Source organism: Myotis myotis, unplaced genomic scaffold (genome assembly GCF_014108235.1).
Source record: "Myotis myotis isolate mMyoMyo1 unplaced genomic scaffold, mMyoMyo1.p scaffold_m19_p_3, whole genome shotgun sequence".
Taxonomy (NCBI): domain Eukaryota; kingdom Metazoa; phylum Chordata; class Mammalia; order Chiroptera; family Vespertilionidae; genus Myotis; species Myotis myotis.
In genome coordinates, this window is record NW_023416335.1 from 168,142,252 (window position 1) to 168,165,768 (window position 23,517).

Below are 23,517 nucleotides of genomic sequence, written 5' to 3' on the forward strand. Positions count from 1 at the left end.
TTTCTGTTTTCTTTTTTTATTCTGGGCCAGCTTTAGCTCTGAGGCTTGGCTCCAGCTCTTAGGCCTCCGCTGCTGAAAGCAGGTATCTGGTTTGTTTCGGTTGTATAATCAAAACATTGTTTCAACTCCAGCTCTGAGATCCCTGCGGGCTGAAAGCAGGTTTCTGGGGTTTTGTTTAGCGTCTATATTTGTAACAATGTTTCAAACTGCAAGCTCAGAGGCTGGCAGCGGCAGGCGGGGAATGTTAGCTTCCTGTGTCACTGAAGCAAACAAGCCTCATGTTCACTTCAAGCTGCCTGGCTGCCGGCCGCTATCTTGGTTGGCAGTTAATTTGCATATCACCCTGATTAGCCAATGGGGAGGATAGCGGATATAGGGCTAATTACCATGTTTCTCTTTTATTAGATAGGATAGCCTCATGACATTTATTTTATAGCTGTATATTTTTACCTTTGACCCCCCTTCACTCATTTTACCTTTCCCTAAACAATTCCCCCAGCAACCACCAATCTGTTCTCTCCCTCTCTTTTTGAGGTTGGTGGGTTTTTTGTGGGGTTTTTGTTGTTGTTGTTTTGTTTTTTAGATTCCACATATAAGTTAGATCATATTGTATTCATCTTTCTTTGTCTGACTTATTCCTTCCATGGCAATATTTTATTCTTTTTTTATGGCTGAAAGTATTCCATATATATATATATATATATATGGAATACTCTTTATTATTTATTTATTCATCAATGGACACTTAAGTTGTTTCCATATCTTGGCTATTGTAAATGGGGATCACATGTCTTTTTGAATAGTACTTTTATTTTCTTCAAAAAACTGATAGTTTTTCATTAGCCAGTAGCTGAAATGTGCATATAACAAAATCAATACCTAGAATTTCAGTTGCTGGATCATATGGTGATTTTATTTTTAATTTCTGGGGGAACCACCATACTGTATTCCATAGCGGCTGCACAGTTTACGTTCCCACCAGTAGTGTGCTATCTGCTTGTTTTAGAGCAGCACCATGGCCTTCCTACTTCTTCCAAAATCCAAGAACTTTATTGACAGGGTTAGCACACGTGTTTCTTAATGTTTTGAAGACAAAAATCATATGTATATATATTTTCCTATTGGGATTTTTTGTTTTATAAAAGTCTTAATTCAGAAGTTTTCTTTCTTACAATTTACTTTATCTCAATAACATATCGAAAAGTTGATAGCAGTATAAATAAAGCTGGTGTGGTCTGCATGATTGGGAAAATATTTTGTCTTTTTATTTTTCTAATTGCCTCTTTCTAAATCATTTATGCTACTATTTAATAATAGCTCAAATTCAGGATCAGGGTGTTTTTCATTTCCTCTAGTTGGGGGTGTCTGGTACCCTTTTCAATTGTGAACTCAAAGTAATAGGTTCACTAAGAGCAAAATGTCACCCCAGTGGGTGACCCATGGATCCTATTGCCTTCTTCTTAGGCTCTTATTTATTCTGAACAATAGAGAAGACATGGTGACCCATGGAGCATATCAGAGAACAGCTGCTGCAGCGCTGACAGCTTCCTCTCCCCTGTGAATAATTCCTTTCTTTCAAGTACAACCTGCCTGGAACTCCTAGCTGTCGTACATGCACCGGTGCATTCCCTTTATTGTCTCCCCATAGTTTCTGAATGTGTTACACAGAAAGCTGCTGCAACTTCCTTCACAGGCCCTTTTTATCAGCCTAAAGAATTCCTATTGATTTTGAGGACCTTAGGATATAGCAAATTGTTAGCTCAAGAGGGATATTGAAAACCAGATAAAATGCTGCATGGAATAATGGGGCGTCCTGGGTCTCTGGAGTTAGTCACTCCAGATGGATGTGTCTTTAAAAGTATCTTGAACCATTTTTAGATGAAGGTGAAGATGAAAAGTTACCATCTTGAGAATATCATTTTCTTCCCAAAATATTGTTTGTTCTTTGAAATAGTGCAATTGCATGCACACTTTAATACATGTGAGAAACCACCTGAGTATCTGGAAATTGAAGAGAGCATTGGTCTATTCTCTTGGGAACACACACACACACACACACACACACACACACACACACCCCTCAATTTATTCAAAAGTTTTTCATAATATCCTCCAATTATTTTCAGTACTTATGGAATCTGTATTGATATGCCCCCTTTTTTAATTCTTGATATCGGTCTTTTCTGCATCCCTTTTTCCTGATTAGCCCTACTAGGATCTTGTCAATTTTATTAGTCATTTGAGAGAGCACTTTTAAGCCACATTTAAAAAAATACTGATTGCTTTGTCATTGCTTTATTCCTGTACATTTATTTTTCTCTCCTTGTACTTCTTTTTAGGTTTACTTGTGTTCCTTTCTCCACATTCCTGAGATGAATGCTTAAACCATTGATGTTTATTCCTTTATAAAAATAATTATACTTTCATGGCTATCCATTTCCCTCACCACAGCATTATATAAATCACATTTGTATGCTTTATTCTTTTAACTTATAATTCAGACTGAAATATTTTCTAATTTTATTTTTATTTTTTGACCCATGGATTATTTAAAAGTTTGTTGCTTAATTTTAAAACATCTCAGGATTCTCTCATCTTTTTATTACTGATTTCTAACTTAATTCTGCTCCTAGGTATGACAATGTAGTGGACATCAGACTACCTTTTCTATTGAGAGAAGTTAAAGAAATAATTTCAGAAATAGAACACATGTATTGTACAAGTATAATATTCAGGTTTATTTGAACAATGGAGCCATGGGACAATGGAGAAATATAAGTGTGCCATACATTTCTAGCATTGCTTTGTAGATGTTTATGAATTTGCTTATATTCTTGAAGCTATAGGAAGAAATAAACTTGACTAATACTGCAGAATAAAAGAAAGGAAAGAAATAAAAAAATTAAATGAGGAGACATAAGCTATCACAGTAAGAATATGGCAAATATATCAATGATCCTTCCAGAAGATTTGGTTTTCCTGTGAAAAGACAAATACTCTTACATTGGATTGTAAAGATATGATCCAAGTTTTAATTACTTACATGGTCACACTCAAAAAAATAGAATTTAAATAAAGGAACAAGAGCAAATAAGTGAAGCAAGTTAAACTTAAAAGAAAGTTGGGATAGTAATGTTATTATCAGACAACTGATTCAAGATAAAATATATTAAGTGGAAACTAGGGTTATTTTATATTGACAACAATTTTAATACTTATGAAAAGCAATATGGAACCAAAATATAAATAAAAAAGGATTAAGATATAAAGATAAATAATGGCAAACTGGAATGTAGTGGGAGATTAGTAAAACTGCATTAGAATTTGACTGATCTAATAGACAAAAATATAATTATAAGAAAAGGATAAAATGATCAATATGATTTAATACCTATAATAGAAATAGAGAAATTAAATGTATTAAATAATACTTATACACAACTTCATGCTAATAATTCATAAATTTGGATGTAATGAATGATTTTCCATGAAAACACAAGTAGAACACCTGCTCAAGAATGCTAAAGAAAATCTAATTACTGGTAATAATAGAGAGATTAGAAAAATTTTTCAAAGAATTAGATTCTTTCATCCTTTCACTCTGAGGTCACCAGACTCTGACTTTATTATTTTTTTAATGTAATGTTTTCAGACATCCAGGGAACAGTTAATACTTTGGCTATGTAATTTGTTCCAGAGCATAGAAAAGAGAAGGGAAGCTTTTCAATTCAGGTGATCTTAATCCTGACTCCAAAATTTGAGGATGGAACACACACACACACACACACACACACACACACACACACACACACGCACACACACACACACACTATAATACAATCTCATATATGAATAGAGATGCTCACATTATTAAAATAGTAGCAAATGAACTCCAGAAATATATTAAAAATAAAATACCGGGCCCAACTGAGGCCTTTTATTGAATTACATGAATGTAAATGTTCTAAACCAAATATTTGCAGTTGTTAAAATTATCTAATAGTAAGCTTGCAAAAATAACTGAAAATCTATATTATAATTAATATGAGGCTTCACCGAGATGGGTGGGTATAAAAACGTGTGTGTGTGTGTGTGTGTGTGTGCGCGCGCGAGCGCGAGCATGCGTCTGCTTATGCATATATTTTATGAAAGAGCAGTGATACCCATTATTGATGAAATGTGTTGCTAAATGAGTCATCTGTTATCTGTTGCCATATAATGATTGCAGTGATCAATGTGGCTATATGATTTCCAACATTTCCATATAACCCACATCCTGGTGATTCTACCACCTTTTCAACTGTCCCTCCCTCACCTACATGTACTCACTTTGGTCTTTTTCAGTTTAAATTGCAGTTCATCTTTAGAATATCTCTAATGTAGAGATGGTGGCCTCCTCTGTCCTATTTTATTTTAGTACTTGCATTGAAAAACCAAAACCCTATTGACTCCATCTCTCAACCTCAGTTACACTCTTGCAGCTGAACTTGGCTATAGAACACAGAACGATGCTGACTGATCTTACTCTGCATGCATGATCACTCATCTTAAATGTGCCCTTAATGCTGCCCTGTTTTCCTAATCCATTCACGCTCTCATTCTGCTAGATGACTCTCATATCTCTCCTCGTTCCTTACATGGGGAACACCTCCTCCCTCATCCTTGCTTAGCATATAATTTTGTTTCCTAAAAGCAATTGGAAGAGAGCTTCCCCAAGCTATCCCCACCACTCATATAAACCCACCTACATCTTTGCTGATATATTTTCTCTTCAATCTCTCTTTTTAGTTGGGCTTAACATCCATGACCTAGCAAACACAGGCCACTCCAGCTGCATATTAAATTGCATCTCCTCTCAAGGACATTGCTCCAGGAATTTACTCCTTCTCTTGCATTATTTTGTTGCTTCCTCTCTGTTGGATATTTCCTTCATCATGTAAATATGCTATAATATTTAAAGTCTCAAAAACAAAACTGAAAACCAAGTCCTAAAATCCTCCATTGACCTAACTTTCCTGTTCAGTGACTGCTCCTCTGTCTGCCTTGCACTGTCTTCAGTTCCCCTCTTGCTGTATTGAACCCACTCCAATGAGGCTTTGGCGTTCTCTGCTTCACAAATATGCACTTGTCAAGGTCTCCACTGATGTCCATGTTGCTAAATCCACCCTTCAATTCTGAGTCCTCATGCTGTTGGGCTTTGATTATTCCCTTCTTCAAAACAGGTGCTTTGCTTGGCTTTCATGGCTCGTACTCTTCTGGTTTTGCTCCTCGGTCTCTTGGCTCCCTCCTCCTCCTCACACCTCTAGCATCTGCATGAAGGACTGTTTCAGGGCTTGATGCTTAGATTTCTTCCTTATATCCACTCACTTTGTAGGTGATCTCATTCTGTCTAAAGGCTTTAAATACCATCTCTATGAAACGACTTCCTAATTGTTTCCCTTATCTTGATCTTAGTTCTTGGACTCCAGACTTGTATATCCAGCAACACATCTGAATCTTCACTGGCGTGTTTAATTGGAATGCCAAAAGGTACATGTCAGAAACCAAGTCATCATCCTCTTTCTCAAACTTGTTCTTCACCAGCTCAGTAAATGGCAACTTCTTTCTTCTAGTTGGCTTAGGCTAAAAACCTTGAAGTATTTCTTGATTCTGTTTCCCTCACACTGCACATTTAATCCTAAGAAAGTTTTTATTGCTCCCTTGAGAACATCATCTTCAGAGTCAGACCCTTTTCATCATCTTCCCTTGGCTAAGCCATCCCTAGCAATGACCTTCAAAATCATCTCCTTGCTTTAGCCCTTGCAACCTCCCAAGCTCCATAAAGTCTATTTCTGACACTACAGTCAAGTTGGTCATATTGGAACTCAATTCAAAACCCCCTCATGGCTTTCTACCTACAGTAGCCAAAGTCATCTTGTTAATGATCTGCCTTCTTGGATTTTTTCTGGTATATTTTTGACCCAATTGCCTACTATTCATTCTCTAGCTACACAGGCTTCAGTGATAGTCCTTGAACTTGCCAGCAGGCCCCTGCCTCAAAGTCATTGCTCTTCTGCACGGTGTCACTAGATGTCACTTTTTCAATGAGACTTTCCCAGAATCCTTTTTAAAATATCACCTTCCATATTCCTTATCCTCCTTACTTTAATTTTCTTCATAGATTTTATCACCATGTAACCTATTAGTTTTATATATTTTACTCCATTAACTTTATATTTTAATACACATTCAATGAGGGCTGGTATTTTATATCTTTGGTTTACTTTTCCATTCCCAGCACCTGGAACAAAGTCTAGAAAGAAGTAGGCATTCAAAAAACAAAAAAACAAAAAAACAACCTGTTGAATGAGTAAATGAGCGAGTGAATGAATGACTATAACAAGTCCCTTTGAAATGTGTATGCCATTTGAACCAGTAATTTCATTTCTAATAATTTATTCCAAGAAGATAATTGCTCAGGCACACAAAGAAACATGTGTTGAAGAATTTTTAAAATATATTTTATTGATTTTTTACAGAGAGGAAGGGAGAGGGATAGAGAGTTAGAAACATCGATGAGAGAAAAACATCTATCAGCTGCCTCCTGCACACCCACTACTGGGGATGTGCCCGCAACTAAGGTACATGCCCTTGGCTGGAATCGAACCTGAGACCCTTCAGTCTGCAGGCCAATGCTCTATCCATTGAGCCAAACCAGTTAGGGCTGTGTTGAAGCATTTTTATTAATAATGCAAAACTGGAAATAGTAATAGGAAGTTGGACATTAAATACATTGTGGTATAGGTATACTGAAGAATGCCATGCATCCATTAAAGGGATGTGGCTTTACTTTTATTGACATGGAAAGACATTTGCAGTGTATGGTTAAGTTACAAAGATTTCAAAATGTCAATATTGATAATTTCTTGACAGCAGGATCATTAGTGATTTTAATTTCCTTGTGCTTTTATGTATTTCCTATTTTTCTAAATAACCTATTTATATCAGAAAATTATATATATCAAGTTGTCAAATTTTTCACAAGTACCCATAAGCCTTCACTCTTTCTGCTTATTTTTTCCATAAGGTAGGAATACTTAGCTTAGAGTCCATCAATGGACTTCATGGAGTCTGTGAACCTGTTGTAAAATTTGTAAACCACATTTTCTACGCACTTTTATGTGTGCATTTTCAGATATTAAAGTAGTCCACATATGTCAGTATGTCTTCCTCAACCTACACAAGTGTGCTATTTTTCATTCTTTTTTTAAAATTTTGTTTTATTGCTTAAAGTATTACAAAGAGTAGTACATATGTCTCCTTTTTTTTTCCTCCTTGATAACATGGAGAAGGCCCAACTTCCTTCAGTCTGCCACTTCTTTTACCGCATTTTTCTCCAGTGTTTCCCTAGTTTCCATCTGCTTCGTCTCAATAACAGCTAAGTGAGTTGAGGTTATGAGAGGACCTAGCATTAAGTAGGTGCTAACCTTTATCCAGGGACTTATTTTAACTCCTTAACTCTCATGGATACCCTTGGCTGAGGAATATCCATTTATTACTAGTGCATTATAATATCTGTTCTTTCTCAATACTTGTATAAGACCTTTCTCAAGTGTTGTTTCTAAAATATGCACAATGCTATTAAATCCCTCCCCCCCTTGGATCATAGCCTAAAGTATTTCTCTTAGAATTTGTAACTTATTGGCCTCATCACTGATAGTAATAAATTATCTCCATTTCATGAGTAGCCATTTTTTCTTTTCTTTTATTGTAAACTATGTAGGGTAATAAGATGAAAAGGTAATATCATCATGTTGGATGCCACGGCTTCAATCATGAATTAATTCCATTTGCTACTGAACTCTCCCTATGGTGATATAATTTTGGCTCCTAGCTATATTATTTATGGAGAAGCTTTGTTATCCTCACTGATCTAGCTACATTCCTCTTCTTGCAGCATGACTTCTATAATAGCATTATAATTAGTTTTGAAATAGTTCAATTAATTTTCACAATAACGTGTTTATTATTGGACATCGCTAAGCTTCAGTGTTATTTGGCCTTCTTCATTGTTATAGTCTCAGTGCTCTTAGTAAGTGTTTGCTGGAATAAATGAACTACTAAATCATAGATTTAAAAAACCCTCCACTTCTTATGCTCTAGTATAAGGAAGTTTTTTGTTTTATAAAAATGAAATGATATCAGGAAGTTATGAGTTGTTAATCACTGGATGCATTCAAATAAACTGGATGGCCATTTGATGGGAATATCATAGACGAGATTCAAGCATTGATATTTGGGTAGATTCTCATTAGAATACTTTATGTTTGAGATTCAGGTTTGTTTCAGTTAAAATCCACCCTGAAAATTTGCTGCTGTTTATGTAGCATGAATAGATACGTCATAGGAAGTCTAAATAATGATCATGACCTGTATGGAGTGCTTACTCTTTTCAGGAACTGTGCAAAGTAATCATCTACATCACTTGTTTCATTGAATTCTTACAATGATTATATAAGGGTACAACTCTGATTCCTATTTGATAGGGGCGGAAACTGAGGCTTGGGGGAGATTTTTAACTTTCAGGTTATAAACTGTGGAGAGAGGATTAAGATTCTGAGGTCTTTTAAATTGCTGCATTATAGTGCCTTGCTGATGACCAAATCCCATTAAAAATAAACAAAATTATTTAACAAAAACAGAATCAATGTGGTTCTAATGAGGGATGCCAGAAAACACCTTTTTCTCCCAACTCTTCCATCTCCCCCAACATCTGAGGGAATCCTTGGAAGTAGCAAGGTAAACAGTCCATTTTCTATGACAAATTAAGAAATCCACTAACAATAATTTTGGCTCTACTACTGGACTCCACTTTTCCCATTTCATTGGTTATGCTAGGACCCCCATAATACTAATTGTCTCACTTAAAGGGTATTCAAATGCTTGTTATTCACAGAATTGGCTATCAGAGGCTGGACTTTATAAATGATGCCTAATTGGGATTATTGAAAAATACTAAGAATAGTTACTGTTTATTGAGTTCTTACCATGTTTCAGACACCCTGCTTTATATGGATTATCACAATGAGTTCTCATTTGACAGATGAGGAAAATGAGACAGTGAGAGATCAGGTCATAGGTAGTGAGAAGCTGATCTGGGTTTTTAGTTCCAAAGCCCGTGCATATAACTCCTTTGTAATTGTGCCATCCTCAAACTACCCTAAAGCTATATTTGACACTAGAAGTGCATGTGGCTTTTTTTCAGGTGACTAATTTACAACTGACTTATAGTTTAATGCACTGAGGTGATCTGATCTTTTTTCTATTTAGGTTTCAATTGAGGCAGCAGAAAAATTCTCATCTCATGTTGTGAGCAACCTTTTTGTCAGATGAGAGGTGACCTTATTTTTATCCTTTGATCATGAGTTAGAAAGGAGATTGTTGAAATGAATGATGCCCTGCCATTGCTGCCTACTTCTCTGAAGTCTAATCTTAAATTAGTATGTATTTCTCTCAATGCCAAAGATGAGTGAGTAACAAGGCCATACTTATTATAAAGGGGGAACTTTATTTCTGATTTTAGCTGCCCCCCAAAATTATGAATAACAAATCAGGGAGACACGATATGTTCAAGCGTGACAAATTATATTCTTGGGATTTAAAATGTGACTTTTAAGGGAGTACATGCTCATTAAAAATCAAAGGGAAAATAAAGGACAATACAAAGAAGGTTAAAAAAAATCACTCATACTTCCATCACTCCAACAATCACTTTTTAAAATGTTGATACATTTTATCGCATTGCATATTTTTCCTGTGATCAAAGGGTAATAGATCAGTTGGGGTTCTCAGTTGTAAAGTGACTGTGGAGGTGGTGGATGGGAGGGCAGCGGGCAGAGCTGATGGGAGCCTGAGGCACCAGAATTGGGAACAAACAATAACTAGAGGCTCCCTGGTGGGCCAAGCAAGCAGGAAGCAGGATGCACAGGGACCTTAAAGGAACTGACTGGATGCTGCCCCGCCCTGCACAATGCAGGTTCTTTCCCTCTCTTCCTGGCTGCGCTCCATTATGCTTCTGAGTCTTGAGAAAGTGTCTGATTGCTGGGGTGTGTCATGGGCCTGCCCCTGGCTGTGCCCTGGGAAGAGGGAGGATTTGACCTCTTTGCTTTTGGAAATGAGAAAGATAGCTCATGTGCTGTGTTGATTGAGTGTTTTGTTTGTACACAGTAATGTTCAAAGTGCTTTCTTAAATGAACTCTTTCAGATCCTCACAGAAATCCTTTGAGGCAAGTACCATTCACATCGTCATATTACAGCTGAGTAACCAAATGAGGTAGAGAGAGGAGAAGTGGCTTGCCACTGCTATGAGGGGTGCAGGGATGTGAACCCTCAGGCTTTAGGGCCTGGGTGTGTAACCACTCTATTCTGCTGGGCCTGTGGGCAGTAGGGGGAGGGGAAGCAGGCCTGCCTTCCACTGAGATGGCACCAGTGGGGGACAGTGGAGTTCCAGAAAAGAGTATGGTTGTTACTAGAACAATGATTCATTAAAATAGGCCCAGTATTCATTGCAGATACTTTTAAGTTATACTAGTAATTATGCAATAGTCATATTTTTCCTGTGTTTTAATGTCTTCATAGAAGTTTATTCATCTTCTAGTGACTAGTTTTGAAGATATGGATCAACTTCTTTTCAATCTGCTTTTCTTATTTTAATGAGGGCTAACTTTAGTTGAATACTAACCATGTGCTAGACACACTTTTAAGTGTTTTACATTATGTTTATGTTTGTCTTTATTAAATGTTTTTGTGTATTATACATTTTTGGACACCCTGTATATCTATTTCATTTCTAAAAAAGCTGAATGAATGATGCTAATGACTGTTGGTCAAATATTTAACTCTTGAAAGGTTGTTCTTGTTTATAGGGGCATAGTGTCAGCCTTATTGCAATGAAAGGTTAGTTTAGTGCCTCAAGTTCAGGAATTCAATATAGGTACCATTTCTAATAATAGCTAGAGGAGAACAGCAATAATAGGATTTATGCCTCAGTGGGTTAAGAACTGACAAGTATATAGCAATAGGCCACTGTGTTTGCTGATGTTATTTTTTAAAAAATGCAAACACCTCTTTCACATTATAGAATTTACTAGTTGAATTAATTAAATAATGAATACTTGTTATCAAATAATAATATAGAAAGGATTCTGTTCTTGACTACTTGGTTTACTTTGAATCTTAAAGTAGAATTGTACTATATATATTACATTAAAAATTAATATGTAATTAAGAAAATTCAAGGTTTAAAAATATGTGAAAGGTCCTTCACAGTCTTTCCCCTTAGCCGTATCCTCAACTGAGGTAACTATTCTTAACATTTGATATGTTCTTCTTGATTTTTTCTTCTGTAAACACACACATAGTTTTTGCAAACAAAATGGGATACTATAGAATTTTGTTGTTGTTTACTTAATAGTAAACTATGGCATTGTTTCATTTCTGAACATCATTCTTTTATAGAATGGCACAGTGTTTTAGAATATGAATTTATCATAATTACTCTGAGTGAATAGTTGGCATTTTATCAGGTTTTTAGTATTTTAAATAAATCTTTAGGCAGTCTGCATGCATCATTGCTAATTTGTGCTGTTATTTTGCATAGATTTTTAGATTTGAAATTACAATTTAAAGTGTATGCACATTTAATATATTGATAGTTTTACCAAACTGCTTTCAAGACGTCCCTGTAAATTTATTTTGCCACAAATAGTGTACCAGAGTGTTTATTTTTCTACATTTTTATTGACACTAGATATTATTACATTTTTTATTATTGCTTATCTGATTGGTAAATCCATTAAGTTGCTTTTTCTTATTGATTTGCAGGTACTTTTCATTAACCTCTGATTTATCATGTATTTAACCTTGTCTCATAGAATGTCATTTGTTGTGTAATTTTATTCTTTCTGTTGAGAATTTTTTGAATGCTATGTAGTTGACATGTAATTAATCGATGTTTTAATTTATGGTTTCTGTTTTATTCTAATTTCTTACCTCTTTCAATTATGGCTAATTTCTACCATCTACAGATTATTCCCAGCAGAATACAAAAATGTGTATTAGTAGTTCTTACCAACTGAAATTTCTTACCTTGACAGTGTCTTTCAATAGCTACCCTCCCGAGGTGTCCGTACTTGTTATCTCTTACTTCCTTCTGCCCGTTCTCTCTGGAGCCTACTTCAAGAAAGCTTTATTTTCCATAGAATTTTCTGAAATAGCTTTAGGGTCACCAGAAACCTGTTTTGTTAAATCCAGTGGTTCCGCCTTTATCTTATTTGACCTATTAGCAGCATTTGAAACAGTTCATTACTCCCTCTTCCTTGAGGCATTTCCATCATCAGGCCTTTGGGACACCACTGTCACTTTTCCTCCCCTACTCTCACTAGCTACAATTACTGTTTTTTTGCTTGTTTTTGCTAGTTTCTCCTCAAAATGTTAAAGTGTCCTTTCATTTATAATAATTTCCAAGGTATTCCCTGTGTCTTGATGGCTTTCAATACAATCTGCATGCCTATAACTCCCTACATTTTTATCTCCATTATGGACCTTTTTCCACCTCAGACATGTCCTCTTTTTTTTCTTCATTCTGGAATATAAAGCTCTTTTTAATTAAAGTATAGTTGACATATATTATATTGGTTTCAGGTATAAAACATAGTGATTTGACATTTGTATACCTTACAAAGTGACCACTACAAGAAGTCTAGTAACCATCTGTCATTGTACAAAGTTATTACAATATCGACTACTTTTCCTATGCTGTACTTTACATACCTGTGACTTACGTTATAACTCTAACTCTGTAATTCTTAATCCCCTGACAACATGGATAGACCTACAGCAGTGATGGTGAACCTTTTGAGCTCGGCGTGTCAGCATTTTGAAAAACCCTAACTTAACTCTGGTGCTGTGTCACATATAGAAATTTTTTGATATTTGCAACCATAGTAAAACAAAGACTTATATTTTTGATACTTATTTTATATATTTCAATGCCATTTAACAAAAAAATCAACCAAAAAAATGAGTTCGCGTGTCACCTCTGACATGCGTGTCATAGGTTCGCCATCACTGACCTAGAGGATACTGTGGGGAGTGAAATCAATCAGAGAAAGACAAATATTATATCATTTCACTTTTGTATGTAACCTAAAATAAGCTAAACAAATGAACTAACAAAACAGACTCATAGATGCAGAAACATAACTTAGTTACTAGAGGATTGGGCAGTGAAGGGGGTGAGAAGGTGAAGGGGCCGAAACCGGTTTGGCTCAGTGGATAGAGCGTCGGCCTGCGGACTGAAAGGTCCCAGGTTCGATTCCGGTCAAGGGCATGTACCTGGGTTGCAGGCATATCCCCAGTGGGAGGTGTGCAGGAGGCAGCTGATCGATGTTTCTCTCTCATCGATGTTTCTAACTCTCTCTCTCCCTTCCTCTCTGTAAAAAATCAATAAAATATATATATATTTTTTAAAAAAAGGTGAAGGGGATTAAGAGGTACAAACTTATAGTTCTACGTGTCCTCTTGAGTGTTCATGAGGTTCCTTAAACATAACCTATCTAAGTTTAAAACTTGATTTAAATTATCTTACTTTTTCTTCATTTTAGGATGTATTGATTTCTTCTTCATTTTTGCTGGATATAGGATTCTTAGCTGAGAGCTTTTCCTTTCATCACATAAAAACTATGTGCCACTTCCTTAAGTCCACTACCATTCTAATTTCTTTTCCCCATATATACAATGCATTGATTTTTTTTCTGTCTGCTTTTAACATTTTGCATTTGTTTTTAGAATTTTAATTATGATGAGTATTTTTAAAAATTGATTTTGTTTGGGGTTTGCTTACATTCTTGAATATGTGAATTTATGTCTCTTGCCAAATTTGAGAAGTTTTCATTGTTTAGTCAAGTAATTTTTCAGTCTACCTTCTTTCTCTTCTTTTATGGACTCTAATTATATAAATCTTAGATCTTTTGTTATAGTCTCACAGGTCTCTGACACTTTCTTCATTTTTCCCCCAGTCTATTTTCTTTCTATTTGTTCAGATTGAGTAATTTTTATCTTTCAGTCAACTGATCTTTTCTTGGTGCCCTCCATTCTACTGTTAGCCTATCCTTTGAGCTTTTTATTTGTTATATTTTTTAATTTTAAAACTTTCATTTGATTATTTATTTGGGTCTTCTCTTTCTTTGCTGAGGCTTTCTGTTTTTTCCTTGTTTCAAGTGTGTTCAAATATATTTGTTATTGCTTTTTTAAAGAATATTTTTATTGATTTCAGAGAGGAAGGGAGAGGGAGCGAGACATAAAACATCAATGATGAGAATCACTGATCAGCTGCCTCCCACATACCCACTCCTGGGGTGATCCTACAACCCAGGCATGCGCCCCTGACCCAAATTGAACCTGGCACTTCTCCCCCCTCGCCCCCCATTTCATAGGCTGACACTCTATCTACCGAACCAAATCAGCTAGGGATGTTATTGCTTTTTAAAAATATATTTTTATTGATTTTGGGAGAGAGAGAGAGAGAGAGAGAGAGAGAGAGAGAGAGAGAGAGAGAGAAAGAAAAAAGGGAGAGAGATAGAAACATCTATGAGAGAGAAACATCTGTAGGCTGCCTCCTGCATGCCCCCTGATGGGGATCGAGGTCACAACTCAGGCATGTGCCCTGTCCGGAAATCCAACCGAGGACTTCTTTGGTGCATGGGTCAATGTTCAACTGAGCAACACTGACAGGCTGTTAATGCTTCTTTTTATCAGTGATTCTATAAAATGTTTGTCAGGTAATTTAATATCCCTGTCATCTTGCTGTTAATATCTATTGATTGTCTTTTTGTCATTAATTTGACATCTTTTTGTTCTTGGTATGGCATATGATTTTCACTTTAATCCTGCTCACTTTTGCATCATGTTCTGAGACTTGGATATTATTTAAACTCCTTGTGTTAGCTAGATTTCGCTGACACTGCTCTGTCAGAGGATGGGAGAGTGCCCTCTTGTTACTTACATGTGGAGGTAGAAGTCCAATTCCCCGTTTGGCCTTCTGTTGAGAACTGAGGGGGAAGCTTCTAATATTCCTGGGTGGGAATAAAATTTCCAACTCCCACTTGGTCTCTACTGACACTGTGGTAGAGAGGGTCCTATTACTGCTGTGTGGTTGAAAGTCCTGACTCTGCTAATCTTCCACTGACACCGTCACAGTTGGGAGCCGGCAGTGTGCTTTGTTACTACCAGATAAGGATGCGAGACCAAGCTCCCACTCATGTGTTCTCCACTGATGCCGTGGGGAGCTTTATGACTGGCCACTGGGTTAAAAGTCTTGGTTCTCTACTTGTTCTCTCACCACCCTACTGGAAGTGTTGAGTACATCATTTTTTGCCTCAAGAGGATGGAAGCCTAATGTCCCCACTTGGCGTTTGCTGGCAGGGTTGAGGGCATGACTACTTTTTTTTTCTTTGGTGTTTGACTAGAATAGAGTGATTGTTGTCTAAAAACTTTTGTCTTGCAAGTCTTCATCTTTTCTGGTAGTTTGGCTAGGGAGAGCAGGCTTTTTCTTTTATTTCTTTTCCATTTTCTTTCTTTCTTTCCCTTTTTTTTTATTGCATCTGTTGGTATTTTCAGGTTGCTGGCTTCTTCAGTTCCAAGTCTGTATAGATGAGGCAAAAAGAAAACCTAGGAAACTCACCATTGTTTGGTTCCTCAGGTCCTGAGGTCCCTCACTGTTTTTTCTCCTCCATCTTTCAGACTCTTCTTATGTTTGTTTTATAATATAATGTGTGGTTGTAGTTAGTGGGAGGGATAGGGAAAGCATATCTATTCCATCTTTCTGGAAGCAGGAATCATGTCAGTCACATTTGAACTTAACTTTCAATGGGCTCCATACGGCTCTTCCCTGTGCAGGTACCTGGAACTGGAAAGCAGTGGCCATCGGAATGAAATCAGACTGCACTACCGCTCTGGCAGTTACCGCCCTCACACGGAAGTGTTTCCATACATTTTGGCTGATGACAAGTGGCACAAGCTTTCCTTAGCCATCAGTGCCTCCCATTTGACTCTACACATCGACTGCAATAAGTAAGTGAAATGTTCTCAGTTCAGGAAATGGAAGATGCTAAGAAATGACTGCTAACTTACATCACTTATCTGATGTTTCTTCCCCCCCCCCGCCCAGAATATATGAAAGAGTGGTGGAAAAGCCCTCCACAGACTTGCCTGTAGGCACAACGTTTTGGCTGGGACAGAGAAATAATGCACATGGATATTTTAAGGTATCCTTTGACTAAAGTCTGATCATAAAGTATAAATACAAATGCTTTCTCATGAGTTTAGAAAAATTAATTTTGCTTTTTATGGTGAGAAACAAAATAATTTTACTTGTGTAGATTTTTCTATTTGTGTTTTATTTCTTCTTTTCTTTTAGCTGACATGATATTTAGCTGATGAACACTACTTTCTCTTTTTTCCCTAATGAGTTTTATCTTTAGACATTATATAGAAGACCACAAGGCTGAAATCAGGGCAGTTAACATACCATTCTTGAAATTAGGCATTCAAAGTAATAAAAGCCTAAAATATTAGTATACAAATAAACTCTCCCCCACTGAAGTATAACTTTTGATGATACTTTCACAGGGATGTTATTAATAAAGGATTGAAAGCTTTTTAATATTCATTATTCATGGGCTCCTTATACACCAGAAAGTGAGAAAGGAATATATATATTTAAGTGCACAAATCTACCAAAAGTAGAAAGCAACCATAATTTGTATCTTTTTTTAGTGTCTACTAAGACACACACTCTGTAGAATCTCACATTGTAGAGGATCTAAAAGACATACTGTTTAATTATCTGTCTGTAAAGGATGAAGAAATAAAGTCCAGAATATTTCTTGACTGTAAGCCCATAAGTATAATCATTTCCCCCCAGTGACTGTGATATAGAAGTGACTTAGCAAATGGCTGTTAAATAAAAGAATGACAGGGGTGTGTGTCCAACTCGTGAATTTTTAGGTAGACTAGGTACCAATAACTTTACAAATGTATTTTCAGCAAGGCTTATAATCCTAGAGAGGTGTTTTTAAAAGTTAAACATTGTCTGTTACCTGGGAACCAGGTGCTTTGAATATGTTATTTCATCTCTCCTAGGCATGCTGGCTTTGATGCATAGTCTTTTTGTCCTCTTTTACATATGCATAAGCCTGCTCATAGAGCTTATATAGCTTCTCCGAGTTAGTCATGGGGAATTGGTCCCATTTTTGCAAATCCTGAAAATTCAATGCTGTTTTCCTCTGTAAGGGATTGCAAATGTGTGCTGTTAGTGCCAAGTCTCTTCTCTATTTAATCATAACAGTCTTTCCTGTGGAGCCCAGATGTGGTCTCAGAATCCTTCTCAGACATTGATTATGTGACTACTCTAGGGATCCTGCTCTTTATTGCAGATTCTGAATGGTGCCTACTAGAATAGTGCAGTGCGCATGCACACAATAACTTTGTTCTTATGTTGCCTCCTCCAAGTGATAGGAGTTTGTATATAAATTGCCTCCTTAATCTAAAATCCAGACAGACAACAGATCCAGCCATTGCCACAGTACACTAAAATATTTATCATTCACATTGGCATTCTTTTTGTACCACACTATTAATCAGATTAAACATGTAGGAGCTATTTGGTAAATCTGTGTTCAAAATTGTCTTGAAAATATGTTGGTACTACCATTCCTGTCTTTAGACATTCTGTTTGCATTTTTCAAAGAGATAAGGTGAAATATTAATAAGAGAAAATGTATAAAATTGGTGCAGGAAGAGAGGAGGGTGGTGGGTGAGAAGGACAGCTGGAGTGTGTCTGATGAGGTCATTCCTGACCTACCATTTGACCTTTGCTTTAAGAGTTCAAAAGCTGGAAGCTAATTATACCTTAATGACTAAGGACACATGTAAATTTTGCCTATAAACATGTAATAGGGCCTTCCTTCTGTGTAAAATGTGTTATTTTCAGCCGGCATTTAAAACAAATTCATGCTAAACTTTCTTACTCTGAAGGACTCGTCACTGAATCTTGCATAGTTGTTTAATTTACCTATTGTCCTTTTTGAGTTGAGAAAAGTTTCAAAAGATTGCACTCAAATGATCATTGCTTTCATAACTAGTTTTCTATTCTTTTCTTTTGATGATTGCAGTTTAAAATTAGTATCAGCTTCACTGTTGATGAAACCAGAAATGAGTTTTAGGTTGATTTTTAAAGGTCATTTTCAAGCCTTACTTCAGTGGCTTACTACAGATAACTTCTCAAAACATTGCCTCTTAATCATATCTTGACATTTGATCTTAGAGGTTTTAAAAATGTTATCAATAAGAGAATCCGTGGGTAATCATCTATTTTTCCTTATGTATTTCTTTCCCTTTGGTTTGAAGTCAAAACAATATATTAAAAAAGATTTTACTCAGGGATTTTGATGATTCTGTCCTGTGATGTTTTCCTTCATGAATTTGACTGTTGAACATAATTTGAATAGATGAAAGTAATGTTTTCTTATTTAATTTTTCACACACAGGGCATAATGCAAGATGTGCAATTACTTGTCATGCCCCAAGGATTCATTGTTCAGTGCCCAGATCTTAATCGCAGTAAGTCCATTAGTTTTTGCACTGTGTGATTAAGAGTGTGCTTCTTGCTTAATTTTGTCCAGGTTGTCAGTGTGAAATTGGAGTTCCCATATATGAGTTGTCAGCATAAGCTTAATCAGATTGAACCCCTTATAAATACAACTTGACCAATTTAGTGTTTGCAATTTCAGCTTGTCCAACTTGCAATGACTTCCATGGACTTGTGCAGAAAATCATGGAGCTGCAGGACATTTTGGCCAAAACATCAGCCAAGGTAAAAGCTACTTAGAAAATCAGTGTGGGTGAGCTCAAAAACCCTTGAGGTTCCTTATAGGATTTTTTTTTTAAGCACAGGTGTCTACCTTTGGGATTTTTCTTATGCTGTATTCTTTGCTGGGGTTAAATCTAAATCAAAATCCCTGTCTAAAGAAAGGGCTTATAGTATTCAGCGCTGGCTATCTGTATAACAAATGATTCAGTAAGTCAGGATTGAGGCAAATTACCTATTTTTACACTGTTTATTACAACAGGATTTAGTGTTCATTTTATTGAGTTTTCCTTTCAAAGGAAGGAGATGGGAGGATATTGCAAAGAATGTGGACACTGGGGTTATGTCAAGGAAATGGTCCCACCAATGCTTTCTACACTGTGCTGCAGCTGTAGAATAATTCACTCAAGTTTGCCTACAATTTCATCAGGCTCTTGTCCTTTTGCATAGTACTTACTAATGATTGAAAATTATATTGTATATGGATGATTTGTGTCAGGCACAATATAAGTTCTAAAACTTATGATCTCACTTGAGTTGACATGTTTATGAAATTAAATGTTTTTAAAAGTGGAAAGTGCTTCTCTGTATTGTGGCTGATGCTATTTTGACTTAGCCTTCATTTATATCTGTTACATTATGCTACTTTTTCAAAGGCAAGAGGAAATTTACAAAAATAAGAGGGGGAAAATCCTTTGCTTTAAATCAAAGGCATAAATATATTTATAACAGATAGTTGATGGGCATAGCATAGCCATCGTTACTGCTGTATACTAAAAAAAAAATCAGATACCTGCTAGACTATTTTGCATTTCTTCCTTGCTGGAGGGGTGAACAATACAAACCCCTTCCTTTGTGCCACAGTTGTCTCGGGCTGAGCAGCGAATGAATAGGTTGGATCAGTGCTATTGTGAAAGGACTTGTACCATGAAGGGAACCACCTACCGAGAATTCGAGTCCTGGACAGACGGCTGTAAGAACTGCACATGCTTGGTATGGCTTTCAACTCTTTTTTAGATGAAGGAAACTCGGATGCCCTCACTCTTTAAAAATGAATTAAAATAATGTAATCATGAAAATTTTAAGAGCCTTTTCCTTAAGAAAGGCACCACACTGAAGTGCCAGCAAACCCAGTCAAATCTGAAGAACTGTGTACTGCATTATTAAAGATACTTCCTAGCCTATAAAGGTTAGAATGGTTGTGGAATGCTATAAAATTTAAATTTATTGGTACACTTAGCAATTTAAATTGGTTTAGTAAGGTGAGTCTCAAAGGATTCTATCCTGTGATCCTTAACATTTCCAGGAATTTCCCCCTCATGTGTTTATTAATGCATTTTAATAAAACTGAATGCAGCATGAGATATTGTGACCAGATTGGTCCATATAAACAAAGGGTGGAGTTTAATTAAGATAACCTTTAAAAGTTTGCTGATACAGTGGAATACAAATTATAGAGTTTAAGTATATGATTTCTCCAATTGCTCACTAATAAAGTAGAATATGTAGTACATTATTATTTCAAAAATACGTGTTTAAGTTCAGAGAAAAGGTCACAACTAGTTTGGTTTTGAACTTTCAAATTCCACATGAATTCATCTGTTGAAACTGGTTAAGTGGAAAGCAATCAAAGGTCTACCTGAATTAGTCTTGTAAAAAAATTTCCCACCAAGTTCACCAAGTTTATTCAAAAGCAGGATATCATGCACGTAAAAAAGTCGAAGTAGCTCACCCGTGTGTGTGTGCACATTATGTGACTTCTATTCGGGGACATATTATGCTCCTACTAAAGTTATAGCACTTTGTGAATACAGGAAAGCCTTCCCAACTTGTTAATTGGGGTAAAAAATCAAGCTGAATAAAACACGGATGTGGTACAGTGAGGTCAATAAAACGACTAGAAAAACAGCTAGCAACCTGGGAGTCCTGGCTCACCTCCAGGAATCAAATTCCTTGCCCTTCTGATTGTAGTTTGGCACCTCTTGTGGTGATCGTGGGCACCACCTCATGTGATGGTCTGTGCCGTCTTAAATACCCATGGGAGGATAATCAGTCCTGAGACTAGTCTTCAGGATGGCACAAGTTACTCTCCTGGTTTGCTGATGTGCATTTGTGAGTAATCTGGGGAGACATGAGTGTCTGAGGCTTACCCTTAGCCTGCTATTTCCTGGTCAGCGTGTGCCTTTCCCTCCACCCATGTCCTCATCCACCTGGCTACACAAGGTGAGAGCTCTGGCTCAGTTATGATCAGTTGTTGGACAGAAGATGGGAGCCAATCACCAAGTGTGTTATGACCCAATTTATACTACTGTGGGCCTCTGTTACGGGTGTTACCTAACCAAAGGGAATAGTGGTATTTATGAAATGTTATGGGAAGAGTTTGAAATTTAAGAAACAGATTTAAAAATAATTGAAGCCTACCAAATTGCAATCTGGAAATTCCCTCACTACTGTTTTCTTCTCAGAATGGAACCATCCAGTGCGAAACTCTGACCTGCCCAAATCCCGACTGCCCGCTGAAGTCGGCTCTTGCATACGTGGATGGCAAGTGCTGCAAAGAATGCAAATGTGAGCATAACTTTTATGATGAATACTTTCTCTGGCAAAAATAAAGCCTTGTATTTATAAATATCCTCCCATCATTGGTTTAATCTTGCCAAGCTAAGTAACTTCTAGAAATGATGGAAAACAGAAAGCGTATCTTCTCTCTTTTGCTTGATCAGTTCTTTCCCATTTAAAAGGCTCTTTTCTATTTTACCAGCAAAATGTTTTCTTGGAGGAATCTATCTGCATAATGGCAATAATAAAAAGGTGTAAGAAACTGAGTGGAAGGTATTTCTTTCATCACGCTACTTGATATAAATACCTTCCAAGTAGGTCAAGAATGGTCTACTTTTAGGCATGATAACCAAGAAAATCCATGATGCAAGTGGCATCCAACAACAGATGATACACCAGTTTCATGAGCCCAAACTACAGAAAGAAACATTATTATAGGATCATCCAGCATGGACAAGGCCATGGCCTTTTATTCATAAAAATAGGCTCACACCCCTGGGTAAGAAAACTGTCCTGCTGTTTAGCAGCCATGCAGTTCACTTCTGATGTCAGAAAATGCTCTTTGAATTCATTTCTATCCAGAAATTGGGTCTATATCACCCATTCAAAACCAGAAAGCATTACACCTGTGTTACTTGTACTTTAAAAGATTGCCCTTAAATCCTTGTTTAAAGGCACATTGAAAATTTAGCAGTTATTATTCAAAGGAATAGTAACATATGTGAAAAGTAAGTTGTTATAAAGTGTGTTTGTAGAATACATAGGGTTATGTAAGTGCAGTATAAATATATATATATATATATATATATATATATATATATATATATATATATACACACACACACACACCACAAACACACACACACACACACACACAAAGACAGAGATTAATGGGCGGGGAGGGGAAAGAAGAGGGAATGAATGTTTTGCTAAGGTTGTTAGGTTTACGCTGCCCCACTGCCTTTACCATTGCCATACCTTAGTCATGCCTACGTAGTATGCAATGTGCTACTGCTGGTGACAGCGATAACTGTCAGTGGAAAATCAGAAGGTATTTTTGTAGTTCATTGATTTAATTTTCTCGGGAGCTCATTTCTATTTAATTTGATTAGCCTTTACATTGAAGCCAATCCATTTCATGAAAGTGTATTAGCCTAGTCAAGTAGATTGGGCTGAACCAGGAAGAATTCAATGCAATTGTTCTTATACATGTCACTAGCTAATTTCCTTGGTGAGGAGTCATTTTTTTTCTTGCACATGTCTTAATAACTAAAACTTGTGGCAATATTCTGTAATTTCCTTTGTAGAGAGTTGGAGGTGGGAGGAGGAAGAGCCCTCTATAAAGCTTTCTATTTATAACATTCATGACAGTAGCAGGAGTTATACTTTTTTGCTTTAACTTCTTTTATTCTTTTTTCCACCAATACTTCTAAATGGTTCCCTGTGAATATGATATATTTACTTTAAGTGATACCGATTTTATTAGAGACAGGCTGATTGAAATAATGGATCATCGTGATAGATACATTAGTCAGAAGTACTGCATTTCAATTCTGATTTTACCATTTGTCTCTGTTACCAACAGTAAGCTGCCTACTAAATCAGACTATACTTGACATCATCCCAACAACATGCAGTTAGACTCACTGAAATGGTAAAATATTTTGAGATTCATTAATGCAAAGTGATTCTGGCAGACTTTGGTGTTAATAATTGAAAATCGCCTGTGTTTGCCTCGTATGTAAAATAGTGAGAGCTGCACGTAAGTAATCAGCGAGGAGACCACAGCATCACTGAAGAAATGCCAAAGTAACTCATTTGAGCCTTTCATTTTATGTGATTAGAAATAGTAAGGACAATGCGACTTTGTCTTTCTGGTCATGTTCAGTGACATTAGTATTGTGGAATATAGAGGATTTGTGCCTATGTCTATTTGTATTTTGAGAATTTGAACTTCCAGTTCTGAATTCAGCATTTTACAAGAGCTAGCAAGACATTTCATAGAATTTTTTTCCTGAGGGAAATAAGCATTTAGTTTATATAGTAAATAT

General features: G+C 36.4%; 1 protein-coding gene across 3 annotated transcripts in view; it reads left to right on the plus strand.

Annotated features, from left to right (window-relative positions):
- NELL2 (neural EGFL like 2) overlaps positions 1-23,517 on the plus strand; it is a 364,677-nt gene that overhangs the window by 108,674 nt on the left and 232,486 nt on the right. For all 3 annotated transcript variants that reach the window (XM_036301575.1, XM_036301574.1, XM_036301573.1), the window contains exons 5-10: positions 15,937-16,110; positions 16,208-16,304; positions 18,588-18,660; positions 18,831-18,913; positions 19,772-19,900; positions 21,373-21,475. In XM_036301575.1, the coding sequence (XP_036157468.1) occupies positions 15,937-16,110; positions 16,208-16,304; positions 18,588-18,660; positions 18,831-18,913; positions 19,772-19,900; positions 21,373-21,475 (659 nt within the window). The remainder of the gene's footprint in view (positions 1-15,936; positions 16,111-16,207; positions 16,305-18,587; positions 18,661-18,830; positions 18,914-19,771; positions 19,901-21,372; positions 21,476-23,517) is intronic.